Source organism: Choloepus didactylus, chromosome 2, assembly GCF_015220235.1.
Source record: "Choloepus didactylus isolate mChoDid1 chromosome 2, mChoDid1.pri, whole genome shotgun sequence".
Classification (NCBI taxonomy): Eukaryota; Metazoa; Chordata; class Mammalia; order Pilosa; family Megalonychidae; genus Choloepus; species Choloepus didactylus.
The window spans coordinates 95,136,028-95,151,817 of NC_051308.1; the positions used below are offsets into that span (position 1 = coordinate 95,136,028).

At 35.4% G+C, this 15,790-nt stretch overlaps 1 protein-coding gene across 5 annotated transcripts in view; it reads left to right on the top strand.

Annotated features, from left to right (window-relative positions):
• Positions 1 to 15,790, top strand: part of NME7 (NME/NM23 family member 7) — a 241,593-nt gene that overhangs the window by 87,224 nt on the left and 138,579 nt on the right. For all 5 annotated transcript variants that reach the window (XM_037825403.1, XM_037825404.1, XM_037825405.1 and 2 more), the window contains one exon: positions 12,525 to 12,635. In XM_037825403.1, coding sequence (XP_037681331.1) covers positions 12,525 to 12,635 — 111 coding nt within the window. The remainder of the gene's footprint in view (positions 1 to 12,524; positions 12,636 to 15,790) is intronic.

Sequence of the window (15,790 nt, forward strand, 5' to 3'; positions counted from 1 at the left end):
GGACATTTCCATTTCTTCCACAAAGGAAGAGGAAGAGTCAGAAAACAGAGAGAGACAAAAGAACAAGAAAAAGAAAGAAAAAAAAGACAGCTAAAAAGCAAAAAAGAAAAGAGAACGCTAAAAAAAATACAATAAAAGAGTCAGAAAACATCACCAATGCCAAGAGTCCCATACCCCTCCCTTATATCCCCGACTTATAGACATTTAGCTTTGGTATATTGCCTTTGTTACATGAAAGGAAGCATAGTACAATGTTTCTTTTAACTATAGTCTCTAGTTTGCATTGATTGCATTTTTCCCCAATACCACCCCATTTTTAACATCTTGCAAGGTTGACCTTCATTTGTTCTCCCTCATGTAAAAACATATTTGTACATTTTATTACAATTGTTGAGCATTCTAGGTTTCACTGAGTTATACAGGCCCAGTCTTTATCTTTCCTCTTTCCTTCTGGCGTCCCACATGCTCCTAACCTTCCTCTTTCAACCATACTCAAAGTCATTTTTGTTCAGTGTACTTACATTGCTGTACTACCATCACCCAAGATTGTGTTCCAAACCTCTCACTTCACTTCTGTCTTTTCCTATCTGTCTGTAGTGCTCCCTTTAGTATTTCCTGTAGTGGAGGTATCTTGGTCACAAACTCCCTCATTGAGAATATTTTAAACTCTCCCTCATATTTGAGGGACAGATTTGGCGGATATAAAATTCTTGGTTGGTGGTTTTTCTCTTTCAGTATCTTAAATATATCACACTACTTCCTTCTTGCCTCTATGGTTTCTACTGAGAAATCTGCACATAGTTTTATCAAGCTTCCCTTGTATGTGATGGATTACTTTTCTCTTGCTGCTTTCAGGATTCTCTCTTTGTCTTTGACATTTGATAATCTGATTATTAAGTGTCTTGGCATAGGTTTATGCAGATCTATCCTGTTTGGGGTATGCTGTGCTTCTTGGATCTATACTTTTATGTATTTCATAAGAGATGGGAAATTTTCATTGATTGCTTCCTCTATTATTGCTTCTGCCCCTTTTCCCTTCTCTTCTCCTTCTGGGACACCCATGACATGTACATTCATGCACTTCGTACTGTCATTGAATTCCCTGAGATATTGGGCATATATCCATTCTTTTCCCTATCTGTTGTTTTGTGTGTAGGATTTCAGGTGTCTTGTCCTCCAGTTCCTGAGTGTTTTCTTCTGCCTCTTAAACTCTGCTCTGGTATGTCTCCATTGTGTTCGTCATCCCATGTGTTGTGCTTTTCATTTCCATAGATTCTGCCAGTTGTTTTTTCAAACTTTCGATTTCTTCCTTATGTTCACCCAGTGTTTTCTTTGTATCCTTCATCTCTTTTGCCATATCTTCCCTAAACTTGTTAAATTGATTTAGCATTATTTCTTTTAATTCCTGTATCTCAGTTGAAGTGTAAGTTTGTTCCTTTGACTAGGCCATATCTTTGTTTTTCCTAGTGTGATTTGTGGTTCTCTGTTGTCTAGGCATCTGGTTTCCTTGATTACCCCATTCAGATTTTCCCAGACCAGAACAGGTTCAGGTCTCAAGATAGGGCTATATTCAATTTCAGGTTTCCCTGAGGATTTGCCTTAGAAGGTTGACAGACTTTCCTGTGAGGCCTGTAGCTGCTGTGCTTTTCCTAACCTGCCCAGCAGGTGGTACCTGTCAGCCTGTCGCTTCCCACTGATGTAAAGAGGTGTGGTCCCTTTAGTTCTCAGCTTAGGTTGTTTTTGATTTGATTGTTTCCCCACAGACCCTGTGGTCTGAATTCTGAAGGGAGGGTAGGCACTTAAGCTGGGCCCCACTTCCCTCCTCTTAGGGAAGATACACCCCCTAGGGAGTTATCATCTGCATTTAAATAGGTTCTTTGTCTCTCTTACTCTGTTAACTCCACCCCTCTCTGGTCAGAGCTCTGCGAACTGAAAATGACTGAGGCTTTCTCCACCGAGCCCCTCATATTGAGAGGGAAAAAAAAAAAGGGAAAGAAAGCCCCTTTTCTAAGCCAGTCCACACCCCGCCCCCCCCCCCCCCCCCCCCCCCCCAGTTTTGCTCATCAGCCAGAGACAGCAGTTGGTCTCCTGGGCTCCCTTTCCAGGACACAGCACCATCTGGCTCTCTAAGGTCAATGGTCTCCAAAAGTCTCTGTATTTTTTTTTTTTTCCATCAGCCCCACTTCCTTTCCCCTGGCAGCACCCTCAGGGTACTTTGCTGCTTGTTAGAGGTTTGTCTGTGTTTGTACCGTATATTCAGCAGTCTTCATTTGTCAATTTAAAACCCAGTTGGATCTAGGCTGAGCTATATTTGCTTGCTCTGGGAATGCTGCTTTCTCCACAGTGAAGTCTTGCAGCTCAGCCTGCCTTGGGGAGAGGGGGCTCCCAACATGGTTCTGTAGTTTTTACTTACAGCTTTTTGCTGCGATCTTAGCCATTCCACCCATTCCAGGCTGGTGTACAATGTGTGGACAGTCATTGTTGTCCCCCAGCAGTTGTTCCAGACTATTTACTAGTTGTTCCTGGTGGTTTATTAGTTGCTCTAGAGGACTAATTCAATTCTACACCTCTCTGTTTTGCCATCTTTCCCCCTCTCCTTCCCATTTGGTTTTGAAGCTAGGAGAAGACCAAAATCAAGGCATCAGCAGGATGATGTTTTCTCCCCAGATTCTGTAACATTCTGTTACGGCTGCTGGCAATCCATGAGGTTCCTTGGCTCAAATCCCAGCCTTGCATCACATGGCCATCTCCTCTCTTTCTCTTCTGGATTCAGGTTCCTCCCTGTGGCTTTCACTTTACAAGGCCTCCAGTAATAGTTTTGAGGCTGAGAAAAATGGCCAGATTAAGGCATCATCAGGTGATGCTTTCTCCCTGAAGACCAGCTGCTGGCGATCCTGGACTCCTATGTCACATGGCAAGGGAAATTGTGGTGTCTGTTGATTTCCTCCAGTCTTCCCTTGATTTACATAGATTTATTGTTGTTTTGGATATTACAGTTTTTTCCACTTGCATATTAGATAGGCTTTTTTTCTTTTCTTATGAGCAATGATTGTGTGGATTTACCTACACATTTATTATTGTATTTTTCTTCACCATTTTTTTCTATCAAAGCGTTCTTTTGGAATCATTTTTTTTCTTGAGTTGTGTCTTTCATTTCTTTCATTTCTTGGTAGTAAACTACCTCAGTTCTGTTTTTGAGTCTGTAAATTTTTTTTTTTTTTTTTTTCACTTTCTTTAAGGATGCTTTTAGTAGGTATAAAACCAGTAAAAGTGACTGTCAACACGTTAATGTCATGTTTTCTTTATTCTCCTTTTCTGCTTTGGCTGGTTTGAGAATTATATATTTTATTGATTTTCAATCTTTTAAAATATATGCAGGTAAAGATATACATTTCTTTATATATACAGCTTATAATTACATGCAATAATTTTTGATATATAATTTTAAAATTTTTATTAAGTTCAAAATATTGTCTGATTTCTAGTGATGTCTTCTTTGATCTATTAGTTAATTAGAAATATGTTTATTATTTCCAAACATGTTTGGGTTCTCTTATTCTCTTTTTGTATTGAATTCTAGCTGAATTGCATTGTTCCTAGAGAACATACTTTGCATGATTCCTAAATCTTTCAAATTTCTATTTCTTTCATCTTGGCCAAATATATGGTTAATTATTTTAATGTTTTGAAAAGAATGTTTATTCTTTGGTTGTTTTGTGTAGTTTTAAACCTGTCCATTAGTCTGAGTTCATTTATTGTGTTCAAATATGTCACATATTTCTTAGGATATTTTGTCACCTTGTTCTATCCACTACTAAGGTTTTGTTAAAATATCCCACTGTAATTATCATTTGTCTATATTTCCTTGTACCTATATTAATTTTTGAATTATAATTTTGAGGTTATAATGATGTAAAATTATTGCATCTTCCAGGTAAATTGAACCTTTTATTATTATGAAGAGATCATCTTTAACTCCAGCACTGCCTTTTTCCTTAAAGTCTACTTTGTCTGATACTGATTTAGCTGCACCAGTTTTCTTTTTAGTTACTGTTTGCATGGCATGACTTTTTGCACCCTTTTTAGTTTCAAACTTTTGGTATCCTTTTATTTATATGTGCTTTGTGTAAGTAGTATAGTTGTTTATTTTTTAATTCCCATCATATATTCTTTGACTTTGAATGATTTCTTGAAAATCCAGTTTTATAATCTTCCTCTTTTACTGTAGAGCACTAATTTTTAACGTGTTTACTAATATTTTTGGGTTTAACTCTGCCAGCTTATCCTATGCTTTTTGTTCTTCCTGTTTTATAATTATATTTTTAGTCCTTTTCTGACTTATTTTGGATTGATTGAGGATTTTTCTGTTCATTTCTTTCCTATTGGTTTGAAATGTGTATGCTCTTTTTTTTTTAAAAAAAAGGTTTATTTTTAGAGCAGTTTTAAGTTTGCAGAAAAATTTCACAGAAAGTACCGAATTCCCATGCAACTCTACACTGGCATAGTTTTGCCAATTATTAACATCATACATTAGTGTGGTACAATTTTTATGATTGATGAACCATTATTGATACATTTTTAGTAACTAAAATTTATAATTTACTTATGGGCTTACTCTTCATGTGTACAGTTCTGTGGGTTTTGACAAATGCATAATGTCATCTGTCCACCAGTATGGTATCATAAAAATAGTTTTACTGCCCTAAACTTTGCTTCCCTTTTTTTTTTTTAGTTAGCAAGTTGTAGGTTTACAGAAAAAATAATGAAATATAAAATTCTCATATACTCCCCACCCTCCATCAGTTTTGCCTATTATTGACACTTTTCATTAGTGTGGTACTTTTGTTGCAACTGATGAAACATTATTGTAATTATACTATTAACTGTAGCCCATGGTTTATAATAGGGTTCACTGCTTGTGTTGTACAGTTCTATGGCTTTTACAAATTTTGATTTTGGTAATATATATATAACCTAAAATTTCCCATTTTAACCACTTTCAGATATACTTTTACAATGTTGTGCTACCATTGCCACCATCCACTACCAAAACTTTCCCACCACCTCAACCAAAAACTCTGTACCAATTAAACATTAACTCTCCATTTGCTACCTCTCCTGTCCACCTGATTACCTGTATTCTAGTTTCTGACTCTATGAATTTGCATATTTGAATCATTTCATATCAGTGAGCTCATGTAATATTTGTCCTTTATGACTGACTTGTTTCACTCAACATGATATCTTTAAGGTCCATCCATGTAGCATGTATCAGAATGTCATTCCTTTTTATGGCTGAAAAGTATTCCATTGTATGTAAATACCACATCTTGTTTATCCATTCATTATTGATGGATACTTGGTGTTCTGGTTTGATAATGCTGCTGTTATGCAAAATACCAGAAATGGATTGGCTTTATAAAGGGGATTTATTCAGGTACACATTTAAAGTTCTCAGGCCATAAAAGTGTCCAAACGAAGGCATCAACAAGAAGATACCTTCACTGAAGAAGAGCTGATGATGTCCAGAACACCTCTGTCTGCTGGGAAATCACATGGCTGGTGTCTGCTGTTCTTTTGCTCCTGGGTTGTGTTTCAAAATGATTTTCTCCAAAATGTTTCTGGGGTCTGTCCTAGTTCCTGTCTCTCAGCTCCTGTGCATCCTTGATTGTTCTACCAGGACGTTTCTCTTTAAGTGTCTGGGGGTCCTCTCTTAACTTCTTTGGGGCAAACTCTAGGCTTCATCTCATAGCTTAGCATCTCTAAATGTCTTTTTTTTTTTTTTATGGTTTACCATTATGTGACTTTTATTGTGCAGAGATTTGAATTTTTTTTTAATCTTCATTTTATTGAGATATATTCACATACCACGCAGTCATACAAAACAAATCGTACATTCGATTGTTCACAGTACCATTACATAGTTGTACGCTAATCACCTAAATCAATCCCTGACACCTTCATTAGCACACACACAAAAATAACAAGAATAATAAAGAGCAATTGAAGTAAAAAAGAACACTGGGTACCTTTGTCTGTTTGTTTGTTTGTTTCCTTCCCCTATTTTTCTACTCATCCATCTATAAACTAGACAAGGGGAGTGTGGTCCTTATGGCTTTCCCAATCCCATTGTCACCCCTCATAAGCTACATTTTTATACAATTGTCTTCGAGATTCATGGGTTCTGGGTTGTAGTTTGATAGTTTCAGGTATCCACCACCAGCTACCCCAATTCTTTAGAACCTAAAAAGGGTTGTCTAAATTGTGCATAAGAGTGCTCACCAGAGTGAACTCTCGGCTCCTTTTGGAATCTCTCTGCCACTGAAGCTTATTTCATTTTCTTTCACATCCCCCTTTTGGTCAAGAAGATGTTCTCCGTCCCACGATGCCAGGTCTGCATTCCTCCCTGGGAGTCATATTCCACGTTGCCAGGGAGATTCACTCCCCTGGGTGTCTGATCCCACGTAGGGGGGAGGGCAGTGATTTCACCTTTCAAGTTGGCTTAGCTAGAGAGAGAGGGCCACATCTGAGCAACAAAGAGGCATTCGGGAGGAGGCTCTTAGGCACAATTATAGGGAGGCCTAGCCTCTCCTTTGCAGCAACCGTCTTCCCAAGGGTAAATCCTATGGTAGAGGGCTCAACCCAGCAAACCACCAGTCCCCTATGTCTGTGGTCATGTTAGCAACCATCGAGGTGGGGTAGGCCAATACCCCTGCATTCTCCACAGGCCCCTGAAGGGGGCACTACATTCTAAATGTCTTTTTGTCTGCATCTCCAAGCACCTCTGAGCATCAGCATCAGTATCAGCTCTTGAGCTCTCTTAAGTAGTCCGGTGAACTGAATCAAGACCCACCCTGAATGGGCAGGACTAGACCTCCATGGGAATAATCTAATCAAAAGGTCTTGCCCACAGTTGAATGAGTCACATTGCCATTGTGCTAGTTTGCTAATGCTGCTGGAATGCAAAACACCAGAGATGGATTGGCTTTTATAAAAGGGGGTTTATTTGGTTTCACAGTTACAGTCTTAAGACCATAAAGTGTCCAAGGTAACGCATCAACAATTGGGTACCTTCACTGGAGGATGGCCAATGGCGTCCGGAAAACCTCTGTTAGCTGGGAAGGCACGTGGCTGGCGTCTGCTCTGGAGTTCTGGTTTCAAAATGGCTTTCTCCCAGGATGTGCCTCTCTAGGCTTCAGCTTCTCTCCAAAGTGTCACTCTCAGTTGCTCTTGGGGCATTTGTCCTCTCTTAGCTTCTCCGGAGCAAAAGTCTGCTTTCAAAGGCCGTCTCCAAAATGTCTCTGTAAGCTGAAGCTCCTCTCTTATTTCCGGTACATTCTTCAAAGTGTCCCTCTTGGCTGTAGCTCCTCTTCAAAATATCACTCACAGCTGCACTGAGTTCCCTCTGCCCGTCAGCTCATTTATATGGCTCCACTGATCAAGGCCCACCCAATGGGCGGGCCAACACTCCAAGGAAATTATTCAATTAGAGTCATCATCCACAGTTGGGTGGGGCACATCTCCACAGAAACACTCAAAGAATTACAATCTTATCAACACTGATAACGTCTGCCCACACGAGATTACATCAAAGATAATGGCGTTTGGGGGACACAATATATTCAAACTGGCACAGCCATGGAAACACTTAAATCAAAAGTTTCCACCCAATAAGATTGGGTTAAATGATCATGGCTCTTCTGGGATCCATAACAGTTTCAAACCGGCACACTTGGGTTGCTTCCATCTTTTGGCAATTGTGAATAATGCTGTTATGGACTTCGGTGAGCAAATATCTGTTCGAGTCCCTGCTTTCATTTCTTTTGGCTATATACCTAGAAAGTGAGATTGCCGGGTCATGTGATAATTTTATACTTAACTTTTTGAGGAAGTGCTAAGCTGTTTTCCACAGTGGCTATACCATTTGACATTTCCACCAACAATGAATGAAAGTTCCTATTTCTCCACATCCTCTACAACATTTGTAATTTTCTGTTTTTTTTTTTTTTAATAGTAGTCATTCTAGTGCGTATGAAATATCTCATTTTGATTTTGATTTGCATTTCACTAATGGGTAATGATGTTGAGCATATTTTCATGTGTTTTGGCCATCTGTATATCTTCTTTGGAGAAATGTTTAGTCAAGTCTTTTGTCCATTTTAAAATTGTTTTTGAGTTGTAGGTTTTCTTTATATGTTCTGGATATTAAACCCTTATCAGATACTTGCTTTCCAAATATTTTCTCCCATTATGTAGGTTGGCTTTTAACTTTCATGATAAAGTCCTTTGATATGGAAAAGTTTTTAATTTTGATGAGGTACCATTTATCTATTCTTTCTTTGGTTGCTCATACTTTTGGTAAAAAGTCTAGGAAACCATTACCTAACACCAGGTACTGAAGATATTTTCTTCTAGAAGTTTTATAGTTTTGGTTCATATGTTTATGTTTTTGATCCATTTTGAGACAATTTTTATATATGTTGTGAGGTAGGGGTCCACTTTCATTCCTTTGCATATGGATATCAAGTTTTCCCAACATCATTTCTTGAAAAGGCTATTATATCTCCATTAGGTATCTTCTCTTTTGCTATATTTTTGGCATTTACCCCAGAGACTATAGCATGCATACCAACTTATCAAAGTCTAACATTAATCAATATTACTGTCTTCCTTCTTGAAAGCACAAGAACCTCAAAATAGTTTAGCTCAGTTTTCTTCCTCACTGAATTATATGCCAGTTTTATTGTGTTAATTTTTTACACTATTTTTATGAATCTGATTCATTATCATTGCTTTATAAGTCAGTATTCAATTCTATTTTCACTATTTTTACCCTTCTTTTTTATTTCAAACATTCTTTCTGAGATTACTTTTGCCTAAATTACATGTTTTAGAATATCCTTTAAAGTGTATTTGCTGGTAGAAAACTCTTCCAGTTTTTACTCATCTGAAAATATCTTTATTCTACTCATATTCTTGAAACTACCTTTTCATCTGTGTTGTATCTTTGTTTTTTTTGTGCTTCGTTTTTAAGTTGTTCAGAATTCTCTCTTCAGTAGTGTCTAGTCTGTCAAACCATTGCCTACTCTTTAATTTGGTTATTGTATATTTCATTACTAGACATTCTAATAGATTCTTTTTCAAATTGACTTGTTAATTATTTATAGTTTATAGTGTTCTGTTGTGTGATGATATTTTTCAATTTGTCTTTTGTTCCTTTAATCATAATTTGAATGATTATTTTACAGTCCATATCTGATGATTCTACTAAGGGTATCTGTTGTGTATGTCTCATGCTAATTCTCCTTCATGTTGGTCTTTATTTCTTACGCATGTGTGATTACTTGTTATGTGTGAATGCATATTTGCATGCGATGTATGTGTGTGTGCTTATATATGCATTATTTAAGGTACAGGATGAAGTTACTTTCCTCCTATAAAGGAATTGTGTTTTTTTTCCTGCCAGTTTCTTGGACACATTACCAAGCTGGATTAGCTTTATCTAAGTTCAAAATTTGAAGTTTCCAGACTACCTAGGTGATGTGAATGTGTGCTGCCAGATCATGTGTGACCTGTTTCTTTATGGTTCATCAATATGGTATAGACTTTTGTCCCATCTCAGAATAGGGAGGATTCTTTATTGGGTTCTGTTCCCGTCTCCCAGTGAGGCAGTAAAAATTAAAGTTGAGATTCACCAGACGGAAAATGCTGTCAAGGTAAAAACAATTTCCATCCTCATTTTTCTAGGTCTCCATTTTTCTTTCATTTTGTCCTACTAATTATTTAGTATCTAGTCAATTCATCTTTGCTTTTAAAAATTTTTTTAAAAAATATTTTATCTGCCATTTTTAGTTTTCAGTAGAGGATTGCTCTGAGTTACTTTGTTGTTGTTGCAACTCAAAAGCTCTGGTTCAGTGTGTTTTCCCCCAAACCACAGGTACCAAATGTGAGGTTATTTTTCCTTTTTCCATGGGCAAACATAAATTTTTAAGTGGCAAAAAAAAGCATAAAATAAACTATAAATTTAGCCTTGGGTTGATGTTTACAACGGGTTTTGATATGCAGAAGACAAATATGAATGCCTTTTGAAATGTTTACATTTATAAGTTAGCAAATTTACTCTTTTAGATTGACAGCATTCAAAGGGTCCATAGCACTATAGTATCCAGAATGTTTATTGTACAGTAATTGATAAGTCATCTTTATTACTATTTTTGCTCAGCAGTTGATGGTATATGAAGAACAGTTTTTATCCTGGCTTTTTGAATATTGTTATTTTCCAGAATCTCTATCCTGTCTGAGTTTGTGAAGGGTGGCCAAATTGTGTGGCGTTGTTTTGTTTGTTTTGTTTTGTTTTTGGTTTTGGTTTTGTTTTGGTCAATCTCCATAGCTCAGAAGTTTTAATCTAGAGGGAAAATATTTATATGTTTTTGTTTTCTTTTGGGAACATCTGAGGCTGTGCCTTACAGTTCATGCTTCAATGTGGGCAAGAATATGACTTCAGTAGAATGTTACACTGATGGGCCAAAGGAATCACACCTCCTGGTATCCATGTCCTTGTCTGGTCCCCTCTTACAGTGACTTGGGACATATCTGTGTGACTTGCCTTGGCCAAAGGAACGTCAAAACATATGTGGTCATGGGGACACTTGGAAATGCTTGTTCTTTGGATGCCATGGAACACTGTAAGAAGCCTGGTTTACCCTAGTTAAGAATGAAAGACCACACGGACAGAGAAGCTTGGCAATCTCAGCTGAGCTCAACTGACCTGCCAGCTGAATGTAGATGTATGAATGAGTCCAGATGAAACCACCACCAGCCAATCTATAGAATCTTGAGAAATTAATGTTTGTTGTTTTAGGCCATCAGGTTTTGGCTGGTTTGTTATGCAGCAATAGATAACAGAAACACTTAATAATTTTGTGACCCTTTTGTTTCTTTGTATGCTATTTTCTCTTTTAAATAATATCATGATTTGTCACGCTTGTCTTATTTTTTTTACCAAAATACATTTTAATTATTACCTGCTGAACAATTAAGTTGTAAAGATATTATGGAGGAACTTATTTAGAGTAATTAATCATATTAAGCTATTGTCTACTGTAGGCACTTAAAGTGAGAATGGCATTGTATTTTAGACTAAGTTTTGTTAGTTTTGGACTTTTCTTGCTGCTTTCTGTTCATAAAAATTTATGATTGCTGTTGTGCTTTGTATTTTCATTTAACAGCTGTGGTTCCTGAAGTGTTCTTCCGGAGTTTAAAATAAACAATTTATCAGTTAGTTTGACTTATATTTAAATAATGTGGACTTAAAAATGAAGAGTTTTAACTGTATCTTCAATGAAACTGTATGTTATAAAATAATATAAGTGATTTTGCTTCAAAATAAAGAAAAGATTGTCTGGTATATCTTGTAATAAACAGATTAAAATTAAAAAAAAAAAGTTCTTTTATAACTTAAACATTTTAAAACCCAGCCATGAGTTATATCCAATCTCAGTTAAGAATATTTGAATTATTATATCCTCAGCTTTGTTTGTTTCCTTGGTAAGAAAAGCTAACTATGAAAAGGCCAACTGTTTTCCTTTTATGTAATCCTTAAATTACTGCCAATGTTGTCATAACAAATGAAAATAAAGGAAAGTGGCAGCAATTCTTTATCATAATTTTGTATTTCATATAATCTGAATTATGACAATTAGGCTGGTGTTTAACTTGCATTTGCAAATATTATTCTGGAGGATTCAGTGATTACCTCCTTTTTTAACAATAGTAAATTTGAAATAAATGTGATGCCAAAGGAGTACAGACCTGGGGCTCTTGTATGCTTATTGTTTTGTCCTGACAATGCCACTGGCAAGGCACATTACCTCCCTGGGCCTAGTTTCCTATTCAGTAAAAAATAAGGCATTGAGTTAGATGAGCCTCTTCTCTAAAAGACTATTTTATTCTTCAGAGAAGGAGAGTGCATTGCTCTAATGTATCCTCTTCAAAGGAAAGCATTATTTTAAAGTTAACATGGTGCTTGCTATTAATACACATTGTTGGATGAGAGAACATTTGGTTCTTTGCGCATCATCTATGCTAATGAATAAAGAGTCAGTAGAAGAATTTATAATTATTTCCAAATCGATGCTGAACTGACTGCAGAGGATATATATGTTAAAATCTTAGAGACCAAAACTGAACTCATGATATATTCAATGCAACTTTCTAGAATTTAGTTATTTGTGTAAAATATGTTCCTAGAAATAGTGAGAAATCTCAAGAGCCCATGTTTTCCATATTTCCAAATGACAATATTAATGTTACCCTCTAAGCTTATATTATATTTTTAGATTGAGTACTCAGTTTTGAGAAAAAGTAAATATATAAATTTTTTAAGAGATACTTTTCTCTATATAATTAATTTTGATGCTTGATGATCCAGAATGATTGCTAAGAAAACTACTACTATCTGGGAATTATAAATAAAAACTGATGAACTGTTTTTATTTTCAAAATTATTCTTTATTTCTTTACAGAACATTAGCCCTGATTAAACCAGATGCAGTATCAAGAGCTGGAGAAATAATTGAAATAATTAAAAAATCTGGATTTATTATAACCAAACTCAAAATGATGATGCTTTCAAGGTAATTTGTTGATTATTTTCAGTTACATAATACCTGTTTTTCTTTTTTTAATCACCTTCTATCTATCATGCCATAGTTTAAAATAAAACCCCTTCCACTAAATGGCAAATAATAGAATACTAATCTTATCAGAATTAGAAAATATGAGACAGTAGTTAATCAGCTGCATAAATAATGATTGAACACTAAGCACAGTAGGAGTTGTGAGATTTTTATACATGTCTCATTTAACTATTTGTTGATTTTGTTAACCACATCTGCTTTCATATCACAGATATATTCTTAATATAGAAATGTAACATACTATGTAAAAATGATAAGAGGAAATGAATGTCTGATTATTTCTATTTGACAATACAATACTGAATGTTAGTGCTGAAATTTCCAAAACTGAATGCAATTGGAAATTGTGCTTCCCTTTTACCTATTTATTATTCTAAAAAGCAATCTATCCTATCCAAACAAATATTTTCTAAGTCATTTAATGAAAATAAGACTTATTCATCTTGTTTATTCATTTTATCACTAAGAAAGTAACTTCAACCCAATGGTAAAGTTGCATTTCTACCTTGGGAATATTAAGGAAAATATTCACAATGTCAAAATGGGACAGCCTTCTCTTTGTTTTTTTAGAGAGCCTTTGGAAAAAGACACACTAATTATCTTCCCTTGATATTGGACAGTCCTATTTAAAAATGTTCCCACCAAGTAGGCAAAGACTGAAACATCAAATCTAAAGAATGAAGAAGGGAGGTAGGGTATCTATTAGGGCAAAGTCTGCTTTCTCTTGTGTCATTCCCTACTTAGTTGAGTCTCTCCCACCACAAGGAGTTCAAGTGTCTGCAAGGCATTAAAGGGGCAGTTAGGCAACCCTGACCCAGGTGGTGGTCATACTTGACTCCTCTAGGAGGTTTTTGTTACTGGTTTTGTGTGTGTGTGTGTGTGTGTGTGTGTGTGCATGCGCCTGCCAGGAGTCTTCTCTGCTTTGAGACATCATTTGTTCCTGGATATCTATTCCATGGGACTTGGATTACCTACTGTTTCATACCAGGCAGTAAACAAGCCTGCTCTTTGTCCTGAAGAGAGACATTACTTCATCCCTCAAGGTTGCTTGCTCTAAACACAACCCTGAGAAATGGCTAAGAAGTAGTCAGGGCCTTGCATTCTTGGCATACCTGGCAAGACATGCAGAATGGAGAGGGATCCATGCAGGAGTTTCTCCCAATGCTTAAATTTTCTAAAATTATTACAATGCCATTTCCTTCATTATAACAGTATCTGAAAAGCAGCAGTTGAGTTCTTTGACTTTGCATTTCTAATTCTTGAATCAGTGCCTGATTTAAGGAAGGCACTAAGTAAATATTTATTGTAAGAAGTTAATGGATAGATTCTTTTTAAAGAATAAGTTTCTTCATCAAAACAAAACAAAACAAAACAAAACAAAATGTGATAACAAACAAAAACTTCCCTAGGTGATGATACACTCGATGGATGTCTATCTCCTTCTAAAGTTTTAAAAGGAAGAAATAGATAAGAATGATGGGAAAAAACTCAGGAACTCTGACTTCAACTTTAGATTTTTAATGAAAATAGCTATGGGGTTAGTGACAGATTAGAAGAAAACAATGTAACACTTCTAATAATTTATCAATACATTTCTTTTCATTGATATTAAAGGTCATGATTATTTTTACCTTTACAGTAATTCAGTTTGTTGTGTTGAAAATTTTAAAATTGGTCATTTTAATACCCTTGCTGCTAACTGTTCTAATTTACTCCCCACAAGTTTTTCAGACATTGAGTTTTGCACCATTTTAGACCAAAATACAATATATAAATATCTCATTTTTGTGAATTCTTCCTCTTTCCTCTCACACTCTACAATTTTTTCTTCAGCAGTTGGTAGTAGAAGAGGCATAAGCAATCAGAGAGATTTGCAACCAAAGAGATTTGGTTTGGACTTTGTTCTGTCCTTACTAGCTCTTTGACCTAGACAAATTATATAGCCACTCTTAGCTTAATTTTTATCATATGTAAAATGAAGATGATCATGCCTATTATGATATATTGTTGTGAGGAATAAATGCAATAATTTATTGTGACATATAATAGACTCTAGAAAAATATGAGTTTTCTGCCCCTCCCCGTTTTCAGTGGATGAATTTTGTTCTCTGTATTTGCATAGGATACTTTCATATTGTCTTCATGGCCAAAGAATATTTTCATGCATTTGGTTTGAAAAGAGGGTGCCTGATATAGCTTATTATGTGAATTCAGTTTGTAATAAATTGATAAGATCTTAAAAGCATTATGTAATAAATTAATTCTCAAGACTGAAAAGTTAATTTTTTGGTAGAGAACACTAACTTCTTTGGTGTTTTAAAAAGTAGTTGATACTGATAGATATATTTGTTGCATACTGCAAATTCAGTTTAAAGCCTTTCAGAAAATTACATAATTCTAAGGATCCACCTGATTTGATTTAAAAAAAATTCTTTAGACTTTTAGCTAAGCAGTTTGTAGGCCATTATCCTTCCATTGTCTCTAAAGATACTCACTAGTGGAAATATAAACTTAAAAATTAAATCCCTAATACCGTTAATAAAGTCTGAATTACTCCATATCCCCCCCCCCTTTTTTTGTGATGTCAGTTAAAGCATTATTTTTGATCCATTAATAACCAATAGGAATACATTATTATGCATAATTTGCCATGTAGGTTTTAAAAGCACAATTATTTAGTTTTTCCTTTGGGAAGATTGATCTAAGAAAGAAAATTATAGCTATTAAATGAAAATTCTCTTCTAATCTCTGAAGTTTAAAGCCTCTAGGAAACAATGGCAAATTTTCAGTTTGAAGATGGCTTTGCGTTTTTTGATGTAACTTATTTAGACTTTAAAGAACAAATAATTCTTATTGATAAATGTTAAATTTTGTTGCTAGAGTGTTAAAGATGCTGGCTAGGGGAAGATGAGTGATATAGAACCTAAGTATAAAGTTAATATTGACTTCTGTATCCATTTTAATTTTGGATCTTATATTTATGACCCACACAAAAAATTTAAAAGGGAGAGGATTTGAGTGGAACATTTAGTGAAAAATCTTTAATCAATTCAGATACAGATAAAATAAATATGAATTTAGAGAATTTTATC